Source organism: Meleagris gallopavo, chromosome 16 (genome assembly GCF_905368555.1).
Source record: "Meleagris gallopavo chromosome 16, MGAL_WU_HG_1.1, whole genome shotgun sequence".
In the NCBI taxonomy this organism is placed as follows: domain Eukaryota; kingdom Metazoa; phylum Chordata; class Aves; order Galliformes; family Phasianidae; genus Meleagris; species Meleagris gallopavo.
The window spans coordinates 5385810-5411135 of NC_139419.1; the positions used below are offsets into that span (position 1 = coordinate 5385810).

General features: G+C 48.6%; 1 protein-coding gene and 1 long non-coding RNA gene across 5 annotated transcripts in view; one reads left to right on the top strand and one right to left on the bottom strand.

Moving 5' to 3' along the window:
* Positions 1-16858, bottom strand: part of CACNA1H (calcium voltage-gated channel subunit alpha1 H) — a 202495-nt gene extending 185637 nt beyond the window's left edge. For all 4 annotated transcript variants that reach the window (XM_085237781.1, XM_085237778.1, XM_085237779.1 and 1 more), the window contains exons 1-2: positions 16475-16858; positions 15930-16210 (exon numbers count right to left, since the gene is read on the bottom strand). In XM_085237781.1, coding sequence (XP_085093907.1) covers positions 15930-16195 — 266 coding nt within the window. In that variant the 5' untranslated portion in view covers positions 16196-16210; positions 16475-16858. The remainder of the gene's footprint in view (positions 1-15929; positions 16211-16474) is intronic.
* Positions 16644-25041, top strand: LOC146543232 (uncharacterized). The gene is made up of 3 exons (XR_014886849.1): positions 16644-16756; positions 22116-22149; positions 22702-25041. It is a non-coding gene; the product is annotated as an uncharacterized LOC146543232 (long non-coding RNA).
* The last annotated feature ends 285 nt before the right edge of the window (positions 25042-25326 follow it).

Here is a 25326-nt window from a genome sequence, read left to right on the forward strand (position 1 = left end):
GATGCAATTACATGGTGTCTAACAACAAGCATTTTCTTCCCTCGTGGAGCTCCTAAAATTACCAATTTCATGGTTGATTTTGCTCCCTGCTCATTTCTGTCTGTAACTCGCATCCCCCACATTTCCTGGCTCCCCGTGTGTCGCAGCAGGGATGGGCTCATGGAGTTGCCTGGAGCCTAGTGAGAGGGATGTGTCACCAGTTTTGTGTCTGTCCTGGTGCTTGAGTCATTTCCAAGTGCACTGGAGATGCCAACATCACACATGGGTATGCAGACCTGGTGCTGTGGCAAAGGACGAAGTCATCGATTGCAGGCACAAGGCCCAAAGGCACCAGGCATCCCTGTGCACACTGTCACCTACAACACAACCAGCCCCACAGCTAGGTCCTGTCACTTCCCAAATGCTCTTTTCAGTCCTTAAAGCCCCCATGTTCCTCCAAATCATAGTTTTACACAAAACTCCTTACCATGCAGGGTACGTTCTAGCTTGAGGGAAAAAGATGAGTTCTGCATGAAGCTCCTAACCCGCCATGCAGTTGTTGGTTTAAGGTTTTCCTCTCTAACCCAATCCCCATGGGCCTGAGAGGCATTCTACATCCCTTTAGCAACATATTGGTGAATTTGCATGGTTGCATTTCCACTCAGCAAGAAGGTCCCTCCATGCCACTGCCTGCATATAAAATGCTCTGCCCATCCCATCCCCTCACAGAATGGTGAGGTTTTACCATACTGCACTTTTCTTGCCATGCTCGCCTCTTTGCATTAATTTCTTCGAACATCACACAAGTATTCTGACCTTACAGCACAGCCTGGAGCTCCACCATGTACTCAGGACACCCAACTCGTGTCCACCACCTTTCATAGCTCTTCAAATGAGACATAAAAATCTAGAGTCCCGTTAATCCCAGCATCAGATATTCATTTCTGGCCAAGACTTGTGTATCTGGCCAGTGAGGAATGGGGCTGATCAGTCCCGTGCTGATTTCTCACATCAGGTTTGCTTTTATTTAACAGTATGTCCCTCAGAAGTCATACATCTCCGGCAGCTTCAGCTTAAGGAAGCGTAGCCTGCTGTTTATAGTAACAAATCTAATAATCAAATACAGTCTGGTAAATGACAAACTGTTTATTTTCCCCTCACATGAGGAATTCTTATAAAACTGCTGAAACATTCCATTTAAAAGTCATTTACATGACGATGTGCTGGGTGCTGTCATAAATCAGGAAAAGCAGCCTCATGAATAATTTCAGAGACTAAAAACAATCCCAAACAGGAATCTTGCGTGTGCTTTTCACTGAGGAACACACAAGCATAGATATGTTTTGCTTAATTAAGACAGAAGGAGACCACGATTGATGTGAATTGTGAGACAAGTTGAGCAGCACTTGCCAAGGGCTAGATGCGTTTGGCTTTTGGCGTGATGGGGTCATGGCAGACTTTGGACTGTCTGCTGTTTTGCAGAAGAACTCTCCCTTCCTTTGGGGCACCCAAACATGGGGCCCAGCCAGGCCATTAGGGGATAGGCACACTCTGGGGAACATACACAATGCTCCAACCTCTACCCATGCCTGCATACCTGGCACCAGCAGAAATTCGTCTATGTCCTGTCTTTGGTAGCAGGCAGGAGCAAAGAAGCAGAGAAAAAAGAATATGAAAACCAAATGAAAGTGAAACGATAAGATCCAAGACAAAAGAAACACCAAATTCCTGCTTTAAGTTGATAATAAGTAAAATTGGAGCAAGTGACAGCTCTGGAGACATCCACTCTGCGTGAGAGCAGAGGTTCTGACTGTGCTCCAGCCTCATCCATGTCCAGCAACAGCTCAAGGGAGTTATGCTCATGACGATCAACAGCTATTTGTGTTAAAGCAGGTGTTTCCCATTTAAAAAACAACAAACTAACAAGGGTATAAAAGAAAGATAAGAAAGAAGTGGATCCCTGTAGGTTTACTTCTGAATCTGGAAGCCCCTTCAGTCTGAAGCCTTCATCGGCAGGAGAACTGAACCCTTGAAATACTTCACTTGAAATAATTCATACGCTTCCAGAAAGAAAAAAAAAAAGAAAGAAAAAAAAAAGGGGGAAAAAATAAAAAACAAGCAGTCCTTTCCCACCCTGCTTTAACCTGAAATATGTCAGCAGGAAAAGCCAGCTGAAACCCTGCACGCTCCCCAGATGGGCAGTGAGGTCATCGGTGGACGTCTGCCCATGTCAGACTTTAAATCCCATTTTTGCTCCCTACATGTCATCGGTGTTTGAAACCTCCCCGCATGCTGGAGCACCCCTTCTGCAGCAGAGGTTTGACATCTAGTGGACAGATGGCTCCCAAGAAGCTGTCACCGTGCAGGCAGGGGATGTGAGCGTGAAGTCACCTCCCTGCTGGATGAGACTCAAAGAGCAGGGGCTCACCGGCCCCCACAGACAACCACACGACAGCTGGGGTGTTACTGCAACCAAAAGACACCAGGCAGCATCAAGATCAGGGGGAGGTTACCCAGGCCCAGTGCTGGCAGGAGATCCAAGAGCAAGGTAGGCTCCAGGAGATGCTGGGACATTGAGCAAGCACATGAGCTGTGGTACTCTATTTTTGAAATGCCAAAAACAAGCCAGTGTCTCCCTGCTTCACTGCTATAGGGTTACCAAAACCCAACGGGGCTGCATGGAGACATCAGTCCCACAGGCTGCCAGCTGCAGCGTGGGTTCACAAGGGGAGGCTCAATAGGGTCACCCACTCTCATACCTCCTAAAGGCTCCCTTCCACCTGACAGCTGCAGCAAGGCCTAGGCTACCAGTCTGTGAACTTGCATAAATCAAAGCATCTACAGCCATCAGAAAGGCAAACCAGACTGCCCATAGACAGACGACTTCATTACTTAATTTAGACAATGCTGCTCAGACATAAAGCATTATCCTCCTCAACTCACCAGAGCCTCTGCAAACAACGTCTCGAGATAAATTGATCAATTCTCACAAATTGCCATAAGATACAAACTCAAGCATCAAGGTTCAACCCCGACACCAGGATAAGAAAGAACTTTAGGCTTGAGTACTTGTGATTCAGTTCAGAAGAGGCTGAGATTTGCATAGCCACCTAGGGATTCAGCATCCCCAATTCCCATTAAAATTTATGGGCTGGAGAGAACAAGAGCTTCCACAGGAAGGCCAATTTTTGCTCAAACTTTCTTTCCAATTTACAGACTACAGCAGCTCAGGATAGAAGCTTGGACAGGCTCTGAATGAGAAAGTGAAGCTTTTGGAAGGCTCTCCAGCTCTCCAGCAAGGGCAACGTGTCACAATGTACCAAAGAAAACAACACTGCAGGACGAGAGCCCAATAGATCTTGTTCTTCTTGGCAGCCCTATTAAATGCAACACAACAGTACAACTCTTTAAAGATGCTGGTCTGGGTGTTACAATGCAGAGGGCATCCAGTGGACATCCCGTCCTCTTGCTATGAAACAACGAATGGTAACAGACTGCACTAAAAGCCCTCTGATGCTGCATAAAACCTGGAGTGTCCAACATGGGACTGGATGAGGACACACTCATTGGGCCAAACGCATTCCTTTTGATGTCTTTCAGGGAGGATAGGTCTCCCTGTTTTACAGTCTGGTGACCCACAGCCCAGCCTGACCCCAGCCTCTGGCCATGTAAATAAGGAGCAGTCAACCTGGTACAAGACATCTGTGAGATCTGCAGCAGGGAAAAATGCAAACGTCATTTCTCGGGGCTTATTCACCACCTCCTGCTCCCAGACATAGCGTGATGTCAGCCTGTCGCTCCATTTTGCTGATACCTTATCCTATTTTGCACGATGTGCTTTTCTGTGTTGTGACATTGCCTTGGCTGCCAAGGACACAGAGGGGCGAGGGGGGACTCGGCGATAAGGGAGCTCAGAGGAGGAGAGGCGAGCATCATGGGCCAGACAGAAAGACACACAACTGTATTTGCAGAACAACAGACTCGGTTAAGTCTCCAGACATCATAAGACAATGTAATGTGGAACTGTGTTGTCTGGGGAATGCTTTAGAGGAACCCCAGCATCCAACCGTAGAGTCCCATATGTTTTGATAAGAGACTGTTAAAGGCACACTTCTATAAACACAAGTCACATTTTGTATAGATAGGGGCTGTAAATGTTACGTTAAAATACCTCAATTGCCTCAAAGCCGATTCATGCTCTGCAACTGCCAAGAAAAAAAAAAGAAGCGAGCCCGGGATATTTCAGCTATCTGAAGTTATTTATAATAAACTCTGACTGAACTGAACATAACGGGCCAAAAGAGCACAGGAAGCAGCGATGAAGGGTGGTAAAGCTCACACTGCAATCCATCACCCCCGCCGCAAAGCCAGTGTGCAAACAAGGCAATAAGTCTGGCTTACATCAGACAGAGCCAGGAAACGCAGGGTTAAGGTCAGCTGAACTCGGTCCTTATGTGACCCCCCGACATGACATCCAAGGACCTGTGTGCTTTGGTGCATCCCCAAGTACGGCCATGGGGTGACACGGAGCCTCCTTCACACACTTCCAGCTCCTCATCGTCACAGTCACTATTAGTGCCATTAAACTGCACTGGCTCAGGGATATTTTAGCCTACCAAATTTCTCTCCAACCTGTGAAAGACCAGAGGCTGCCAAGAAGTGATGTCTCAGATGTCGCTCCCCTTTCTTGTGACGAGCTGGAGGCTTAAATCCATCCTTCAGCTGATACTGCTGCTGACATTGACCCATCCTGGAGAGCAGAGATGTGCTTTCAAATGCAGTGTTAAGAGCCAAAGTGACAGCTTATCAGGACAAAATGATATGAAGCAGGCAGGGGATTGATTTTGCCTAACTGATGCCTCTTGTCTTGCGTAAGGGCAAACTCTACAGCCCTTACCAAAATGAGCAGTTCTGCTAGGTTGCAATGGGACTGTGGGAATGCACAAGTGCAATAGAGGACTATATAGTGGAAGCTCCCTGCACATGGAACCCACTGGTCTCAGATACGCAGCAACAGGAAAATATTAGAAAAGCTCACAGCAAGACAAGATTTGCAATGACCACATAACACCCAAAGGTTTCTATGATTTAGCTTAAGTTATTCCCTTTCCATCATCCCCAAGCTCTGCCCATCCTCCTCAAGCCAACACCGGGGTAATCAGAGGTTCTGGAGCATTTGGAGAGCACTAACCATATGCAGTGCATAGCTTCATAAATTGCTACTCACCTCTAGAACCCATTTCTCAGAAGAAGTTTTGTACTGCTCACAGGGATATAAATTATTTTGGTGATGCTTCACAGGAAGAATTACAGCCCCAGCCTCAGCCTTGACTGTCAACCTGTGTCTCATACCTCAGCTGCTGGCCCCTTGCATGTCACCCTCTTGCTTCTTGGCTTTGGTTCCTTTCTTTCTTTCTGCAAGATGATGACCTTTCTTCCCCGAAGCTTTCCAAGCACATGATCTGCTCTTATAATGCAAGTGCTGCTCTGTAAATATTAATAACACAACAGCAAATGGGCTCCATAATTGATTGCCTGTGCACATGAGAAGCAGCTCGGCGAGCTCCATTCCCTGACAAACATACACAGGAAAGCCTGGTAGGTGCCTGTCAAAAACTCAACAGAGCACCAAGAAAACAGCCATGACTCAGCAGGGCCTGGGAAATTTCAATAAGATATGTGTTTAATTTTTTTTTTTTTTTTTTAAATGTAAAAACAGACTAAATACAGCCTTAAGAAGACCCTCCCTCGGCTATGGCCAAGCATTGATTTTTTCCAGGCAAGCCCTGCTCTAGCAGTACAGTAAGATTTCAGCTCATCTTAATGGGTGTGTGGAGCTGTGGGTTGGGGATGGAGCCATTTCATAAATGCGAGAAACACTCAGACAGGATCAGAAAAATGGAGCTACTCCATAGCATGCGAGATGAGCATCTAGCTAAGTCCCCAGTAATGAAAACCTGTCCTTTCCTGCAACACTGGCCCTCAATGACCAAGTTTCTCCCAGTCTAAGCAGGCTGTGAGCATGGCAGAAGTGGTTACGGCACAGGTGTATGCCTGGAATTGCAGAAACAACATTTGAGATTAACGATAAAAGGAAAATGCTGCAACCACATCAGAACCAGAAAGCCCTTCTCCCTTCTCTTTCATTGCCAGTATTGAGAGAGATGAAACTGAAGTCTCTACTGGGAAGGGAGGTGAAGGAAACCCCAGAAGACTTATAGACGTGGCGTTTCCCAGTGCCTTTGGGAATGGATCCAAACCTCCTTCCCTGAGAGCCTACTTCATAGGACACCACCATCCCAGGGTTTGTTTCCCACCACTGGCATCTCTCCCAACCCTCTGTGCCCAGAAGTCCGAGTCCGTAAAATGAGAAAAATAATCAATCCAGAAAAGAAATTCAGGAGAAATAGATGGGGTATTATTTTTTTTTTTCCCCTACAAGAGTTGCTCTGTGCGGTTCAGTCCCCCAGGCTATGAAATTCAATAAGCCCTAATGTTCCGATCACTATAAGCTGTCTAGTCCCCACCATGCCAAAGTGGCTCAGATTTAACAACAAAATTACAGTGTACATTATACCATTACAGGCTCCGCACAAACACACTTACAAAAGGGCTTGGTAATAAGAGGCTGGGGATACACAGTGTGTTTAGGGCTAAATCCTGCTCCTGGATCCATTCGCCTTGCTGGCATTGGAATTACCTATCCAGAACATGGGGCCAAAGAAGAAGAATAAAGTCTTGTTTTCTCTTCCAAAGCCAACCCATTGTCTCTTGCTGAACCTTCTCTGAGCTTCTTCTCTGGTGGTGAACCAAAGTCAATGACAAAGCTCTTGCAGATTCATTATTTCACTCCAGGATTTCTGTTAACACCTCCAAACCCATCTGAATACATCTTCATGGACAAACCAAGGAATAAGCTTGATTGCTATCAAGCTGCACAAGAAGGGCTTCCATTCCTTTACAACAAGTAAATAAATAAGTAATGCAAAGTCTACTCCGCTAGGAACAAAAGCATAGGTACAGACAGATAAGTATCATGTACGTATCATACAGATATGTGTTACACATGCACACACACATTGCTTTTGTCTGTCCCTCTGCTTTTCCACCATCTGTGCCTGAAAACTGAGCCCAAAGAATTCCCATCCGCGGTACCAAATGCTGCAGTTTGCTTTGTTTCCTGGTGAGCTCTTCATCCTTCCCCACATCTGCCATCGCCAACAAGGGAGGTATCACTTGCTGCTTCCTCTCCTAAGCCACGTCAAGAAGAAACCTGGGCTGCAGCTCCTCTGAGACAAGAGTTCTGTGCAAATCGCTGCTTTTCCAACACAAATCTCAGAGGGCTTAAGCCCTTGCATCAGAACAACAGCAAATCACAAGAAACGTGGGCACTGGAGGGGAACCGAAGAGTTGGGTATGCCAATGGTCCCAGGGGACACCCAGTCCCAAGGCATCCCTGCTTGTAACACCCACAGCTCATGGCACTCTCCAGCCTTTTGGAACACAACAGATGTCCCAACCACCACGTCCCATCCTTTCTGGCTGACTTCCTGCAGCAAGGTTTGTGGAATCTTAGAAAATCTGGCAAGCCCTTCTCCTGCTTTGCAGGACAAGGATGGGAGCAGCAGGCGCTGAGCAGTGCCCAGCCTGAACTCACTGCCTGAAGGAACCATGACACAGAGATGTGCACACAGAGTTCTCTTATATCTCCGGATGCCTTCCAGAGGCCCAGCTGCTGAGCAGTAACGGCAAGGTACTGGTAGCATTGTGAAAGTGCACCATTTCCATCTGTCAATTGAAACTGGCATCGTTAGATCCTGAATCCGTGCATTTAATCCATTGCCAAAACTAGCCCGCCTGGTACAGGGCTCAGTGCAGATTTTTATTATGGGGAAGAAAGAGAAAAATGGTCTCTTACAGCTGCATCCCATCAGAGCTCTGACTCCCACCCAGCTCTGAGTGACCGCCCCATGCACCTCAGCCCCAGTTCTCTCCCAGTTCCCCCTCTATGCAGCCCAGTGGCTCCCGATCGCTGGTTCAAAAATCCAGCATGCATCCCAGTGACTTTAGGCCTTCTGAAATCTTAGGATTAACTATTACGGGAGATCACATCATAACTTTCCCACCATCCCAAAAGCTAAACATTCACTTAAAGGTATATCTCATTTAAAATCACAGCGCTGCTTCACCAGTAGGATTAACGGATTGGATATGAACGCCAGATGCTACCTTAAGAATTAAGGACAAAATCTGAGCTCAAGTTCTCTTAAAACATCTGTGCAAATAGAGGTAACATATTTCTTGCATGAGCTTTAATGCTAATGGCAGAGGTTGCTGCGGTATGGTTTGGGGGCCCAGGAGGGTCGAATTCAGGGAGGAACGTGGGTAAGAATGCAGCCCACCATGTGTTTGTGGCATGCAGACGTGGGGCTGGGGCTGTATTGCGTCTCTTCCTCATTTGCATGGGCACAAGATCTTGAGCTCTGTGCATAATCCAGGGAAAACTAATCGCAGCTCTGTCAGTGGGCACTCACAGTGCTCCCTGTCTGTAAAAGCAATTTAAAACAACCAACCAACACAGAAACATGATTCAGAGTTCATTCACTGTAAACTAATGTGATCCTGGTTGCTCTAATGGAGTTACTCCAAACATGTCATTTAGGCAGAGACCATCGGATAAATCTCATCTTTTCCTTCCCAGTAAGGTGGGTGGATGCTGCTAGCTCCAAACTAAAAATGTGGGTGACAAAAGCCAAGGAAAAGGTAAACTGGGGCTGGCTGCAACCTGAGCGGCTCTAGGAAGGTGCTGCTCAGAGCTTAAGCTGAATTATAAACTTAAACCTGCTTTTCTATTTAAGAAAACACACCAAAATACAGTAGAACATCTCAGAGACAGCTAGATGGTAATTAGGAAAAGGTCTAGAGGCAGAGAAGCCCCAGACTGCCTAAAACTCTTCCACAACATGAGGAAATAGCACTGACTCTGAGCTCAGGATTTTTGCTCCCGTTAATCAGCAGAGTTCAACTGGATAGCATGGTTTATGATGGAGAGGACCTCAAAGACCACCCAGTTTCAACCCCCCTGCCATGGGTTGGCTGCCTCCCACCAGACCAGGCTGCCCAGAGTCCATCCATGGCCTTGAATGTCTCGAGAGATAGGGCAAACACAGTGCCTCCTGTTTCAGTGAATGGTGGATCCGGCATGGAGACATGCTGGGAAAAAGACGTGGTCTCATTGCATCAGGCCAACTTGTAACAAAACTGCAAACTGAAATTGCATTCATTGGTTCCCACCAAATCTGAGAGGTGAGAACTCTGAAGGCAACCAAAGAACCTCACAAAGCGCAGTCTGGGATGCAGCTTCTAAGGGCCTCAAAAAGCAGCAAATGAATTGCTCTGAAGCATTATAAATTACGGCCTGAAAATAAAAAGTAGTGCTTGTGAAAAAGCTACAGTTTACAAGAAATGTTTATTAATATCTACTGCAACAAGTCAGCGTCTCTCTCAGTAGGAAATATCCAACATGGAATAAATTTTTAAAAATTAATAGAAAAGGGAAAGCACACACAAACACACTGAAAGAATCGTAATGATTGCCTGCAGTGAGCTATGGGTATAGCAAGTCGTGTGCAGATGCACAGTTAATTTCTGAACCACCCAGCTCTTGTAGGAGCACTAAGGAGGTTAAGAAATGAGGAGGAAATGGGTGAGCAGTTGTTTTCTAAGTGCATCTGTAATCAAACCTGCTCAGACATACCTGACTTGGGACAATATTGAGACAGATTTGTACTCTGAGTCACTGCATGCATAGCCTGTAACTAAAGCACAAATGCAATAGGGATGAATTACAGAACCACTGAAGCTGGAAAAGTCCTTTGAGATGCCCAACCCACCCCACCATGCCCACCGATCACATTCCTCAGTGCCACATCTCATAGTTCTTAACACCTCCAGGGATGGAGCAGCAGTGCCAGTGCCCAACTGTCCTTTTGGAGAAGAAATTACTCCCACTATCCAACCCGAGGCTGGTGGATGTGGCTCTGCTGATGGCAGCGTGAGGAGTGAGGAATGGCAGCAGTGTGGCTGCAGCACAGCAGGGGCGGGGGGCAAACACAGCTTACAAAACATTACGTTTTTAAAGTAAAAAATCTGATTTTATTTTCATTATTTATATTCCTGATCTACTTTGCCCAGATGTGTTTTGGTTTTGTTTTTTTTGTTTTGTTTTTTTTTCCCTTTTCTTTTCTCCTGCTTCTGATTCAGCTTCATTCCATCAGCCACAATTTCACATTTCTATTGCTGGGCACCAGCACCAGCCCCATCTGCTTTCCCTTCTTCACACTCCTGAGCACACACAGGTGTTCCACACGCCAACCTTCACTGCAAGACAACACGGAAAACCCCCATCTGCTTTGCAAGCATTTCTGTAATTAGCTTTCCAACCTCCCTTGTTACAAAAGCCATCCTGAAAGCAGGAACCAAGCATCCCCACGTGCCTGCCGGAAATCACAGCCATCCCAACATTGTGCTCCAGCACTAGGAGCTCTGTGGCTCTACCTGCATGTCAGTCACTTTGCGAGGGATGGGAACTCCCACTGCTGAACCATGCACCTGAGCTTGGCTGGGAGATGGGAACAAAGGGCAATTTCACAGAGAAAAGCAAGAGCTGAGGAGTGCAGTACAGGGTGAGGGAGGCACGGACCTCGGGTGCCAACCGAGACGGTTTCTGTTGACATTAAACAGGAAGCTCGGGATTAAACTCTTGATTAGCTGTATTGAGCCAACACGGAGCGCCAAAATAAGCGGAACTAAAAACACATGTGGATATACAGCGTATTTTTAGACAAGTCACAATTTGCACAAGTTCTCTCCCTCGCCGTGCCTAATTGCTTGCCATTCAGCAGGAGATGCTGCCGGGTGCTGCACCTGCACCTCTCCCTGCACTCTGTGGGTGCTCAGCAGCTCCGGATGATGCCAGAAGAATGGCTGTTTGGGAACAGGTTTTTTCCACGGCACGCTTCAATATTTTAACAGCAATATTTATACTCTGAGATGACAAACGATGATTAGTTCAAAGCCTCCCGCTGCACTTGTCAGGGTATGGTCTGAATAAAGCCAGATTAGCAGCAAAGGCTCTCTGATAAAGCTCCTCACATCTGATACATGCTGGTTACGGAGCAGAACGCAAGCAAATAAAGTTTGCCAAAGCAACGGGAGCCGCTCGCATCCACACCTCCGTGTGCTCAGCACAGAGCCCCGAGCCACAAATTGCAACACTGCAGCAGAACAGAGCCAGCACACGTTGCTCATGCAATAAGGAATGAACCAACTGCAAGCCCCAGCTCGAAGCTGGATCCACAGCAGCACCCAACAAACAGCTCGGCCCTGTCCATAGCACGGAGCTGCAGTGTGAACCAGAGCGTCGGGCATGGATCACATACATCATTTTGCACAAAGTACATCCAAGTGTATTTATAGACACCTGCACTGAGGGATGGTTTGGAATAACACGCAGGATGTTGTTGGGAATGTTGGGTTTGCCCCAAAGTGACGTCAGGGAGACCAGCAAGCGCTGCAAAGAGCTGTGCCTCAGAAAATATAATAAAAACTAGGAAAAAAATCAGGTTTGATGCAAGCAGAGGCTCTACCAAATAGGAGAACAGAGCCAAGTCCCACAGCAACCCCGCTGGCACCGCCACGCTCTGTAACCACTTGAGAACATAAATCACAGGAGGTTTTTTTCCGACGAAGGCACATAGAACTCAACCTATTATGAATCAAGGAATGTTTTTATGAATCACGAACAAAGCAGCAAAGTTCCTCCAGCCTTATCGAAGCCGTGCTGCCACTTGGGGCTGTGATGGAAAGCAGGTCCCAGCACGGATTGCAGCCCATTTCCCAGCCACGCACGTAGGAAGGTGCCAGGGGGCACCAAGTAGCATTCCTTGCTGCTGCTCTGGCCCCAGTGTATGCACAGAGCTGGCTGCACCCTGCCCTCCCAGCACAGCTCTGCTGCACCCAGCACCCATGGGGAGCAGGGACACCCGGTGATGGACACAGCGTGACTCGGCACTTCATGGTCCAAATGTTAGCAACAGCAAAATGCTACCTTCAAGGGAAAAAAAAAAAATAAATCAGCTCTGTATACATACATACATAACTTGGGGCTGCTGTGGGCTGACAGCTTGGGAATAACCAGGAAAGGACCTCGCAGGGTCTCAACGCCCAAATCCTGCTCTGCACCACACAATGTGCACACAAAGTACACAACGTCCCACCCACAGCCCTCCATAAATAAACCCACGTAGGAGATCAAGGACTGGAGAAATAAGTAAGTTTGCTTCCAATTATACATCTTTTAAAAACAAGCAAATAACGTCGGTAATAACACAGAAGGTAACACAATACAACACGAGACAGCAAAGAACTCAGCTTTGACCACTGTCTGTGTCACAAGAGCTACACCCAAGCTGTGTATTTGCTCCAACCCATCATATATATATATACACACACACACGGATTCCTGCTTCGAGCAGGGTTTGGAGATAAGCCTGAGCTGGGAAGGAGATTCCTGAGCTGCAGTCATCGCTTATGAAAGCTCAATGCCTGCACAACACAACGCACAAACACAGTTTGACAACAATCAGCCGCTCAGCACCACGGAGCCCCGGCGTTCCGCTCCTGTGATTAAACTTTTATGGTCTCAACTCTCCGCTTATTGCTCCCGTATGTGAAAATCCGCTCCGCGCACATCTTTTGCTTTCAGTTGTTGGCAAAGTTTGGTGTTTTTGTTAATACATAAATACGTGGGTTTTTTTTTTTGTGGGGGGAGATTTTTCCACTTCCAAACGAAGCACCGTCACCGACCCCACAGCCACACACCTCCTGCCTGCTGCCCCAGCTCCCGACGCACAGCCCTGGGGTGGCTGCATGCCTCTAGCCCGGCGCGCTCCCGGCCCCGTAAGCTGATCCCAGCCCCACCTGTCCCCCCAAGGACCAGGCAGGGGCTTTTTTTAGCTGCTCCTAAGCCTGGCAGCAGCCCCCTCCTGCTTAAGCTGCAGAGGGAACCATGCCTCTGGCTGAGCCGCGTGGGATTCCACCTGCTCCAGGGCACAGGTCTGCGCTATCTCTGCTGACGACAAATATTCCGAGCGGCTGGGCTGCTTTTGCAGTTCAAGTGATGTGGGATTGACAAGGGCTTGCCCTAAGCCAGGAGATGCACTCAGCAGCACTCTTTGTGCTGTGACGGCATTTCCTTTTAGGATGCTCCTGCACCCAGGTCTGCGGTGCCCACCCCAGGAAGATGCCACAGAGCTGCCTACATGGAAACAGACCCCAATCATGCAGGATGGAGCACCCACAGGATTTGAGACACGCTGAGCAGACTGACAACTCAGTAGCACAGGGGTAAATAAAGGCTTTCTGCATAGCAGCGTGCAAGTTTTGGAGCAACAACATAACAACATCATAGAAACGATGGACCCCACACTGTGAAATACCCCATGAGCCGGGGACAGGGGGACACGGGCATCAGAGGCACAGAGGGAAAACTTCCCCAGCATCCCCAATCACAAAGAGAGCAAAGGACAACAAAAAGCAGCACTGAAGGAGAACACCTGCTTTACAGAAAGGTTCAGTGCTTCCCAGAGAAGCACTCACCTCAGACACAGATTCTAAGAACTCCATAGTTACACCCTTCTGTCCGCAACAGAGAGAGATCTGCGCTTTTACATAGGCAGGAAGAGTCACCACAACTGCATGGCTGGCCAGAAACCCCCTGGTGCTTCCAACCTCTGCTTCAAGTTACTTTTCTTCCCCTGAGACAACACTGGCAGGGACCTCAGTCCTTAAGGGGGGACCTCAGCCCTCCTCCCATCTCTCCAAGTTTCCCAGCCCTCAGCAGTGGCATCCAATCCCTGAGATGCCCAACACCGCCACGCACCCAGGCCCAGTTCCCAATGCGATGCACACCTCTGTGCTCCTCCACACAGCTTCCAAAAGTACACCCAGCAGCACTGCGAGCACTCTCACCAAGAAATTTAAGGGCTGACACTTTCTCACTGCAACACATGGGACTAATGGTGGGCAGGAGGAAAAAGAGGGGGGGAAAAATCCCAGCCAGGAGCTTGACCCCTGTCACGAGCGTTGGTCTGCTCTAGCCAAAACATGCCAGCTCCGATAGCAGTAATGCTGAAGAAGGGGCTTATGAGCTTTTATTAGATTTCAGCCTTGCTATGAACCAGCCGTCACAATTTCCATCCGATATGATGTCACACGAGTTAAGTTTTACAAAGGAATTTGCTCTCCTGTGAATTCTTTGGCAAGATACTGCGACACAAAGTTCTGCCCAACAATAAGAGCACAGCCTCACCCACACAAGTTCACCTGAGCCCATTTCCCTAGAATGCTGCTGGCTGGGAGGTGACACCACATCAGCTGTGGGTTAATTTGGCAGCACCTGTGCATTAGCAGTGCTGAGCCCAGAGCAATGCTCCAGAGCCAGCTGTTGCCAAAGCCTGGGGGGAGGCTTCACCCTCCTTTAGTCCCCAAAGTTTTGAAAGGAGATGATCTACTTTGTGAGAACAGCTCTGCCTCAGATGTGAGGATATGGAATGGATATTTCACTTTTTTTTTTTTTACTTACAGAACCATCCTCCACGTTTAATGGCTATAGGGCCGAAGCATCACCGTGCAGAGCTCCTGCTCGTTTCCTTCTCCCTTCAATACACACACGGCCCTTCTTGCAAAACCATAAAGCAGAAATCTCTCTGCGCAACTTCACATGAACCCAGCTGAAACAAGGGGAAGCTCAAGGCCATAAAAAAAAAAAAAAACAACCCTGTGGGCTTTTCCCTCCAAGGATTTCTCTTCCTAACGGATTAAGGCAACGTCCTGAGGAGGGTTGTGCAATTCCTCCTAATGACACTGCTCACCCGGCGGTGGAAAGCGGTGATCTCAGATGCGCACGGGTTTCTTTGGTTAACTGAAAGGAGATCAATACTAACGGTATTAATAAATAATGCTTTTAATAGCGGCGGCAGGATGCAGGCAGCGAGCTGCAGGCAGGTACCAGGGTAGAGGTAAAAAGCATTAATTATCTGCACAATGTCAATGCTGCTGAGCTGACGTGCGGAGCACAGCTAAAAGCTCACTTCTGAAGATCACCGAGACAGACTGACAACTCTCTGCTTTCACACAGGCATTTTGGGTAAAATTCAATTTTCCCGTATGTCACAACTGAAAGGAACAGGCTGCTCTTTCTTATTTAACGTTAATAAACTGGGTAAAGGACACAGGAGACGGGGGAAGATGCAGAGCTTTGCTTTCCCTCCTCCTTCCCTGCCTGCAAGTTGCAAAAGAACAAAAGCAAAGGGGAGTTTTTAGGAGCAATGCGTGTGCCCTCCCCAAACTCCGACCCGCTCCATTTTTCTGCCACAAGAAAGCACACATGCACTCCGAGCTCTTATATAAACAGCAAAAGGGTCAGCGCCTGTCTGAAATTCCCCCACCGCGTCTCAAATAAATACAAGGTCGCCTATAAACTTCTCTCCCTCCCACCCTGACTGGGAGAGAAGTGAAGTTGAAGGGTTTCTCCCTGTTCTGCGGGTGGCAGCTCGGTACTGTCCCCATCCCTGTGACACCGGAGCACCTCATCCCACTGCCCCGTACACAGCTGAGACCTCACCGTGTTCCTGCCCGGGGGGGGTTGCACATGGGGAGTGATGTACACCCACGTGTCCCACTCTTGCAGCAAGGGGGTGCAGACCCACATCCTCCTCCTGGGAACGGGAATCAGGGCAGTGCAGACAGGGGACCACAGGGACCCCAGGGCTCCAAGCATCCCTGGGCACTGGGATGCAGAACCTGGTGAAGTGCTCCAGGCACGGGAAGGGGCTCCGGGAGTGGGATGGGGACGGTGTGGGGTGCGGTGTCCCTCGGGGAAAGGATATGGGTTACAGACCAGCCTGAGGCACCAGCTGCGCGGGCGAGTGGTTTGCTTGAGGCAGAAGAAAGCGGTGGGTGCCAGCGCCGGGTAAGGCACCTGCTCCTCCTCCTCGGAGGCCAGGTCGGGCGGCGGGTCGCGGCTGGGAGAACCGCTGGGAACGGAGCCTGCATCGTCCAGGGGCTGCTCGGCGGGGCGGCGGGGCGGCACGGTGATGGGCACCCGCACCTCGCCGCCGGCCGGGCGCGGCTCTCGGCTCTCGCCATCACTCATGGTAGCAGCCAGGACCTGCGGGGCAAGGGCAGCGGGTGAGGGGCTGCAGCCCCCTCCCAGCGCCGGGGCGCGGCTCCCACCTGGCCCCGCCGCTTCGGCCGCAACAAAGCCGGGCAGTGTGGGGCGAGGAGCCGCCTCCGGGCGCGGCCGCTCCCACGCTCGGGAAGGGAAGCTGGATGTCCGTGCCCCCACCCCTCCATCACCCTCCTCTGGAGTGCTCCCACCCATCCTTTAGATTTTCAGGGATGGAATATTGCTGGGGAGAGGGTGGGGTCCTACCTTAGTTCGGCGGAGCTCGGTGTCCACAGGAGCATAGCCGTGCCGTGCGGTTCACATGGGACCAGGCTGCAATCGGGGCAAAGGGAGGCGGACGACCACCCCCTCCATACACAGCTTCCCAACGACAACGTAAATCCAGCGGAGGGGGCGGGGGGGGAGACCGGGGCTCGGCGTGCAGCGTCCGCCCTCGGGGATGGAGGAAGGCTGGGGAGGAGGAGGAGAGGTGGCGGGGGCGGGGGCCCTTCCCGAGCCGAGCGGAGCCGAGCGGAGTCTCTCCCGACGGTAATCCCAACGAGCGAGCGGGCGGCTCCGCAACCGCTTTGCAAAGCTTCGCCCGTGCTTAACAGGAAACTTCGGATTTACCGGGGGAGGAGGGAGAGAAGAGGGGAGGAGAGAGAAGCGGAGGCGGAGGGGGCTGGGAGCCCGGCGGGGCAGGGCGGGGGCGGGCGGCCGGGAGGAGCCGGGGCAGCCCCGGGGGGTCGGCTGCATGTTTTCCCCCGGACGGCCGCGCTGCGTTCCCCGTACCTTTGTTCAGGCTCCGGGCGATGCGCGGCGAAGGGAAGATCCCCCCCGGCCTCTCAGGCTGCCACGCTCACGAGTAAGGGGAGGCGGACCCCTCCCCTAAAGGCCTTACAACGCTTTTTTTTTTTTTTTTTTTGGAGGGGACAGGGTTTGTTCCGCCTCCGCCGGGGTCCCCGTGGACGCGTACCCCAAAGGGGCGGATGCAGCCTCCCTCCATCCCCCGTTTGTGCTTTTCTCTGAGCGCAGCGTTGTGGGAATGCATCCAACCCCACTCCCATGGGGGTCCCACAGCCCTCCCCCCCCCCGAGTGCCACGGGGGCATTAATTCATTAGTCTGAATAAATAAATGGATAAGCCCAAGTTAGAGGTCGGAGCGTTTTAATAAATAAAGATCAGCTCTTAAACTGCAGTGATTTTTAGCTGAGTAGCTAATCTTCTCAAGAGCTTAGCTCGGAGGGATCAGAATAAACAGATAATAGAAAGTCCGTTACAGGCACCATCCCCTTAAAACTCTGCTTAGGAAGTTTGATTCTTCTAAGTTATTTCGAATTTGGTGAATTACATCCGACTGTAGCGCAGGTGGAAAGAGGGGAAAGGGAGATTAAGAATGTTAGCTCGATGCATTCCCTTCGACTGGCATCTTTTAAAGAGTGAGCTCATTCTATACCACCACATTCAATTTGCAAATGCAGTTCCCAACGCTATTCTTCATGGTTAATAACTGGGAATTGATTGAAAAGGGAGGTCATGCCGCTCTCCGAGCAGAAAGCACAGAGCCTAATGGGGCCAGTGAGGAGATGGTTTTACACACGCGCGTTCGGTGGTTGTTTTATTACATGTTTGCAGGTTGTGATTAACAGTATGTGGCCATTTTATTATTGAACAAACAATGCCTCTGACAAGCAGGACACCGGCCTGCAAAGCGATGGCGAATGGTGCGAAGGAGAGATTGCGCTCGGAGTTTCCATGCTGGATAATTAGGGCAAATCATAAATTACTGTAGGAAGGGAAGAATTGTCTGTGAGTTGGTGTGGCTCTCCTTGAGCAACTTGAATTCCACTCGTAAATTATCTTGCTCAGGAAAATGACCTTTGAAGGAACAAAAAGAGTTCTACTATAGTGGGAAGAGGCCAAGCTTCTGCTGTCCAGGCCATAAACCACACGCTGCCTCCTTCCAGCCCCATGTCAGAGAGCAGGATGCTGCTCCCCTGGCCAACAAATCCACCCTCAAAGCCGTTCCCCTGCAACTGTCCTTGTCTGGGCCGGGGCTGCGGGGAGCCTGGGCTGCAGACAGCCTTTCCATGGCCAGGCATCACATACTGAGCATGGAAATTTCAAGGTCTTAACCTGTTGTCTGATGGAGAGTATTTAAAGCCAAGAGCCTTATTAATAAACTCCATACAACGATGGCAGCTGAGAGGGACTTTTATTGCAAAAACAGAGGATTCTGATGAAGCTTGGCAAAATAATAGGTCCAAACCAATCCTCAGTGAGGATTTTGGCTCATCCTCCGAAAGATGAATTAACTCCAATGGTGGTCATTGCTGAAGAGAGACAACATTTTGCTGGCAAAAACACTCCCTCCCTCCCATGCTTCCTACTTAACCTACGTGTGGCAGTTGGAAGGAGCAGGGCAGATCCTGCTCCATTTACTCCAGATGGCTGCGCTGGCAGCAGGAGGGCTTCTGCAGGTCTACACCAGCCAGAAGGATCTGGCCACAGCACTGCTGTCATTAATAAGCCAGCAGAAATCTCAAGATCAATACTGATCTGAGGATGTATATACCCTGAATGGGCACTTGGCTTGCGATTTCACAGCCGCCCTAATGGGATGTGTAATGCTCTTAACTGGCCCTCATAGATCGTCCCCCACTGGCACGCACCTGGCTGTACTCCAGAGCACACAGGAGGTGGGAAGGCTGGAGATGGGCACAGCTGCCCCAAAATCACATAGGCAGCAGCCACCCGGGCCAAGACAGCTTCCATAGCTACAGCAGCCACAATGCTGCTGTAAATTAAACAGCAGAGAAAACGGATCTGCTCCGTCACAGCCCACACGTGGATTGAGGGCATCTGACCTCGCTTCCTTCATCATCTTCATCATTTCATTTATTTAGTGCAAGGCAGCTATTTGCTGGTACAGAAAGACAAGGTAGGACTTTGCAGAAAGATCCCCAAGTCTTCTCAAGTATTTTTCATAAAGCCAATTTTATGGACTAGTCCCCCTCCCACTTTTCCTACAGCCTCCCTAGGGCTGTAAACCCCCCAGTGACCCTAAGGAATGAGGGCTATCCTGGCTCTTGCTCCTCTGTATGACACATGTCCTGCACCCCGCTGTGACTGTGACACAGAACCTCTTCCCATAGAGTGCAAGGATCAGCTGGAAAAAAAAAACAAACCACAACGATCTGATTTAATTTTGGGGTATGATGCTATAGCATTTCCCAGGTTAAGGTGAGATCGGTGGGTCAGACCCACAGCAGAAAGCTGCTTTGTGTTTTTATGCTGACCTCCCACATACGAAGTCTGATGGAGGTGCTGAATACTTTATGTAATAATTTTTTTTTCCACTGGATCTCATTCTAGCTGACTCAAATCTGAGTTCTTCTGATTGCAGAAAAACCTTCAAACAAGGAACAATCTAGCTAATAGTGCTTGCATAAATCATCCTCAAAATAATGAGTATCTGTGGAGTGAATTCATTTAGCTAAATAGATGGAGGACCACTTTAAAATTATTTAGAAAGATTAACAAAAGAGAAGGGAAATGAAAAACAGATAATAAATTGATGAGAGAAGGGGAAAAATTGTATTAGAAACAATGAATTTGTAATAAATTCAGAATGCTAAGGAGAAATTTCCAAAAAAGGAGATTGGCACTGTGGTACTTTGGCTGTGCTGGTGCTAAAATGTATTTTTAATTAAAAATACATGGATGTTAAAATGCATTTTAAAATAGATAGATAAATAGGTCCCCAGCCAGCATTATATTTTTACTTTTATGATTTTCAAATTCACCTGTAATTTGTCATTTCCTCAGCACCAGAAAACACTTCACCCACTCCAGGGCTCCTTCTCCCATTGCACTCCCATCTCAGCCCTTCCCCTGTGTGTTGCAAGGTGCTGCTGTCCCCATAACAGCCCTGCATCTTGGGTTGGCATCTTGTAGCCACAGGCTCTCAGCTGCCAGATTGGAGAAAGCCACCAGGATCACGCAAGGAGTACAAAGGCTTCAAATCCCACCTAAATCCCAGAGCAGGACCTGCACACTGTGATGCTTCTGAGGTCCATTCCACCTCAATTCCAATTATCCTCCAGAAAAACACCATTTTCCATCCACATCAGCTTTCAGTGCCGTGTTAGAGCAGCACAAAGCTTCAAACCCTTCACCCACCTGCACTGCTACCAAGATGCAGCATTTCCAAAAGCAAACGTATTCCAAACCCACATGTTTTGAACAGGCTCAAAACCTGCTTTGTGGCTTCTCTTTCTTCTGTTGTGTTTGCTGCTTTGATTTATTTAGTTCTCGTATCATGCTTAGTCTTGCTAAATATAAAAGCTGTTTAAAATAACTGTGCAAAATATTCTCCGAGTCCTTGAGGAAAAAAAAAAATAAAAAAATATAGTGCCCAAATCTGCCTTCTCACGTTTTATGCTTTTAGCACATGTTGTAAATAGAATATTTCCATAAGAAATATTTGTTAAAAATAATTTCCACGTGAAGTTGATTCTAATCCAATAGCCCAAGCAGGGCAGGAGAGGAGCTACCAGGTTGGCAGTGACAGGCAGTGCTTTCCTGGAAAATGTCCCCAAAACAAGGGCACAATAATACACTGAGGGCAGTGTGGAATGGCACAGGGTGCCCAGAGAGGTGGTGGTGCCCCATCCCTGCACACACCCACAGTCAGGCTGGACGGGGCTCTGAGCACTGATGGAGCCGTGGGTGTCCCTGCACTGAGCAGATGGCCTTTAGAGGTCCTTTCCAACCCAAACCATTCTCTGATTCTATGAAAATTACTGGAAGGCACAACCTGAAATGGGAGAAGAAGTTTGCCCTTTGCTTGTGTCTTTGTCTCCGCACTATGGTGCTTACACACACACACACTGCTTGGTGAGAGGGAACCAACACCAAAGAGCCCCAGAGATACAGAGTGTCGTCCCTGCAAAGAAAGAACAAAGTCAGGCTGGCTTGAGGCTTGCTGTCCCATTGCTCTGCCTTTACATACCTCCTGGCAACTTTCCTCTTGGACCTGTGGTCAATTTGAACACCGTCCAGCATTCATCAGCACCTATGCTACACTTCCCATCTGCATTTTGGATAACTTTGCTTGCTGCAGCAAGAGCATTGCCTTCCACAGAGCTGAAATTTCATGTTCCTTAACGTCACTGATGACTGTAGCCTTATGCAGTGAGAATGAGAGGAGCTTTGCTTTTACGGATGCCTGCTACATTCCCACTTGTTTATTAGATGGGCAAGACAAGACAAAAATAATGACTTTTCAGCTTGTTGCCAGTATCAAAAACACTTTTGGTGCAGATCTAAAACCTTAAAGGCTGCAAGAATCTGATTTCTTGGTGACAATTTATTCTTCTACGCAGAAGACAACAGAAAATTAAAGGCAAATAAAGCACAATTTAACTAAAGAAGTACCTGAGTAGATTTAAAATGAATTAAAATGAATTTGTTCATTTAAATGACTTCACTGTAGGTCAGGCCCCATCAGAGGTAAAATTATTCTAATTGATTTTATTGTTGGTAAATGCATTTATGGTGTGACAGAATACTTGAAATCACTGAGGCAAACTGCTGATGGTACAGACTCACTAATTTAGTGGACAAAATGACCTTTCTTGCACTAAGAACCAAATCTGATGGGGAAAAAGTCTTTTAAATAGCTGCTAATAGTTTAAATGAATTACCCAAGCTGATGATGTCAAGGAGATGAATATATTAGGGGATTTAATGTACACAGGGATATATGTAGAATATGTATGGGCTGAATATATTAGAAGATGCTTTGCATGAGCAATAATTTAATTTGGGACTGTTACGCATCCACAGAGGGGAAGCAAGCAGATGCCTTTTACACACACTAAGTGGTTTGACATTTCTCTTCCAGCCCTCAAAGACAACTGTTGGGCAGCAAACATAAGGTAAGGAAGTATAACCAAAGAGGCAAAACACTGCAATGCTGTGTGTGTTCAGATATTAAGCAGCAAAGTGCTCAGGGTCTGGGATGCATGCAGGCAGCACAAGCAGTGCCCACACAGGACCAGCTGAATGCAACTGAATGGAAGAGGAAACTAGAACTAAGCAGTGCCTCACCCTGCTCCAGCTGTAATTTCCTCGTGCTCTGAAACTCCTATAATGTTCTTTACACAATTTATTGTAAATCACCCATGGCTTGTTTAATGCTGTGCTGATTTTATCTTGATTTATTGCATTGCCGCTCTGCCTGGTGAGGCAGCAGCCTGATTTTACTGTCTTCCATCAAAGCCCAAACACCTGTAGGCTGCCATGGGTGTTCGTCCTCAGAGTACCTGCATGTTGCTCAGCATCCCATAAACTCACCTGCAGTGGGGTCAGCACTGCTCTGCTCCCTCCTTCCACAGTCACCAAGGTCCAGCACTGCATAGGCCCGGGACATGAGCCCATGCACCCTTCTGCCAGCTCCTGTTATTCTTTTGCCTTAATTCCATACACAGCACCTATGGAGCCTGTGTTCCTCAGACTGCCTCCAAAGCTGAAATCAGGAGAACAAAACCATTAACAACCTTACAGAGAATGCCTTACCCAAGCAGTCTATCTGGCCTCACACACGAAGCCTGCGACAGAGGAGCAGATCCAGGCTCCCCCAAGCCTTAGTGACAAAATGAGCTTCTTCCTCGCTGGGCAGCAATGTGTGTTGGAAGGTGACAGCCCAAGATGGTGACATCCAAGTGGTCTCTGGCTCCGAGGAGGTCAGCAGAAGAGGCTCTATATGAAGCATGAGGCTCACAAAGAGTGTCAGAAGGTCAGGGGAGCATCTTTTTCTCCCTCTTTGTGGAGCAGCCAACTTTTACAAGACGCAGAGAACAGCTGCCTGAAAGAATCCTTTCATCACTTTAGACAGCGAACAAAGCCAAAAATAAATATTTCAGCTTCTGCAGTATTTAGAAAGACTTTATTGCTCCGAGGCCAAAATTTCAGCCTATCAAAGTCTCTTTACTTAGCCCGAGTTAAATGAGTAACTGATTTAGAACCATTAGAAAATACTGGACCAAATGCACAGCGAAAGTATAAAGCGTTCCCATGAAACTCTGCTAACTCCTGTCTCCAAAAACTGAAATAAGTCCATGCAGCCAGTCCCCAAGGGCACAGCCCAGAGCTCTACAGGCCCCATACAAGCGCATGCCTTCACCGTGCAGTGCCCTTGGCCCAGGGGTGTCTCTTAGTGGGCTGTGGGAGAGGGCTGCTGCGGGGCTCCAGCTTTGCAAAGCAGAGAGCTGTGGGACACGAGGAGCATGCTGGCTATTTTAATCCCACACCGTAGACATCGAACAGCTGCACGTGCCGGGTGCAGGCTGGGTGCAGTCACGTCCTGGTTTGCAAACCTTGTCTGGGACACCTGGTCTGCTCCTCCCCTGCAATAGCATCTCAGGGCTGTGCAGGATGGACAGACGGACACCCAGAGGGTGCAGGGCTCGCTGTCCTGGTGGAGTGCACCGTCTGCTCATCACCCTCTCCAAAGCTTGCAAGACATAGAAAATCTGAGCAGTAGTTGCTAGGGATAAACACAAGGCAGGGTCAAAGTCAGTTCTACTCCCTGCAGCTCAAGGTTTCCCAGGCAGCTGCTGGCAGACTCTGCTACAAGGCTGGATAGGAATCATACATTGCCCATACATTGCCCCAGCACATTGCACGTGGTCCCATCACACTGCTACCACCAGGGCTGGCTCACACCCATGCCACAGGAAGGTTTGGAGGTCCAGCTTCCAGCTGAAATCTCTGCAGCTGCCTCTTTGCTTTACGGCCAGCAGTACCAAAGTGAATAGGAATTATTTAGGGTAATCCTGAAAAGGAAGGGAAGTGTAAAGTGTTTTTTGCTGGGTAATTTAGAAGTGGATATGGCAAAATGCACCAGGGTCTCACCCATGGGGCAACGTTGTGGCAGCCGTGCATAGATCAGTGGCACGCTGGACTTTTCCATCGTCTTTTTTCTGCGTGTTGTAGGTTTCCATCAGAAGCAGGTACACAAGTCTAAAGAGACAGCACATGCTTATAGAAATAAGGCTCTTGCTAGATGTAATGGGAGCCAGGCAGCTCAGGCTGCATCAAAAAACTGAGCAAGAACACAAGTCTTCTGCAAACTAAAGGCAAATGAATGCAAGAAGTCCTACTCCATCCCACCTTTGCCCTTCCATTAGCTCTGTATGTGAAAATGTTCTTGTTTATAGACCTAGAGAGACAGGCAAGTAAATAAAAGTGCAAACAAGCTAGAAGCAATAGGTTAAATGCATCTGCAGGACAAAGAACAGCTCGGTGGACGTGGCTAAACAGACATCAAGCGCACAGAAAAACTGTGTTTCTGAATAACACGATTAAGTGCTGAGAGACTGCAGCTGGCTTCTGCTTGGGTGCTCCTCTGTGGGCAGCCACCCCAATGTGCTGCAGGTCTGAGGGGTGCTGTTGGCTTACATCCCTCTGCACAGCTCTGAGCTGGGTGACCCCAGCATGGCCATCTCTCTGCCTGCTCTTCCGTAGCAGGAGCTGCTCCAGCCTTCTTATGGAGAGGAGGGATGCTGCTCTTGGAAAAGCAGGTGCTTTACCAATAGAATTTCACCTGTTAAGGGAAATCCAGTTTGCTGCAAAGCTGAGCATTGAAAAGAGGTGCTGATTTATAGGAGAAAAGTGACAGCACGCGTTTTGTAAGGGGGGGAAGAAGGACGCTTGCTCAGCAGCTGAGATGCACAAGGATTTGCTTTCACATCTGTTGCCACCTGGGTAATTCACATGAATAAAGCCACCTCTTATCCTGTCTCAGTCTGTAGCTCATTTCATCAATCAGGGTCCAACAGTTTATTCTCTCTTAGGCCATACCCACACAGGGAGAAAAGCAGAGACATCCTGGCTACTGCCTCAAGCCTGAAACTGAGCTGCTAGCAGGAGACTGAGCCCAAGTCACCTTGTCCTCACTGCTGCTTTAAGCAGTCACATCACTCAGTATCCAGCCAGCCTTAAAAGTGCTCTTTTGCAGAGATGTTTCTATTAGTTAAGGCTTTCCTGGTGTTCTACAAGTCAGAATTCAGCATCCCCAAGGTCTCATGGAAAACAGCAGTGCTTTGCTCCTC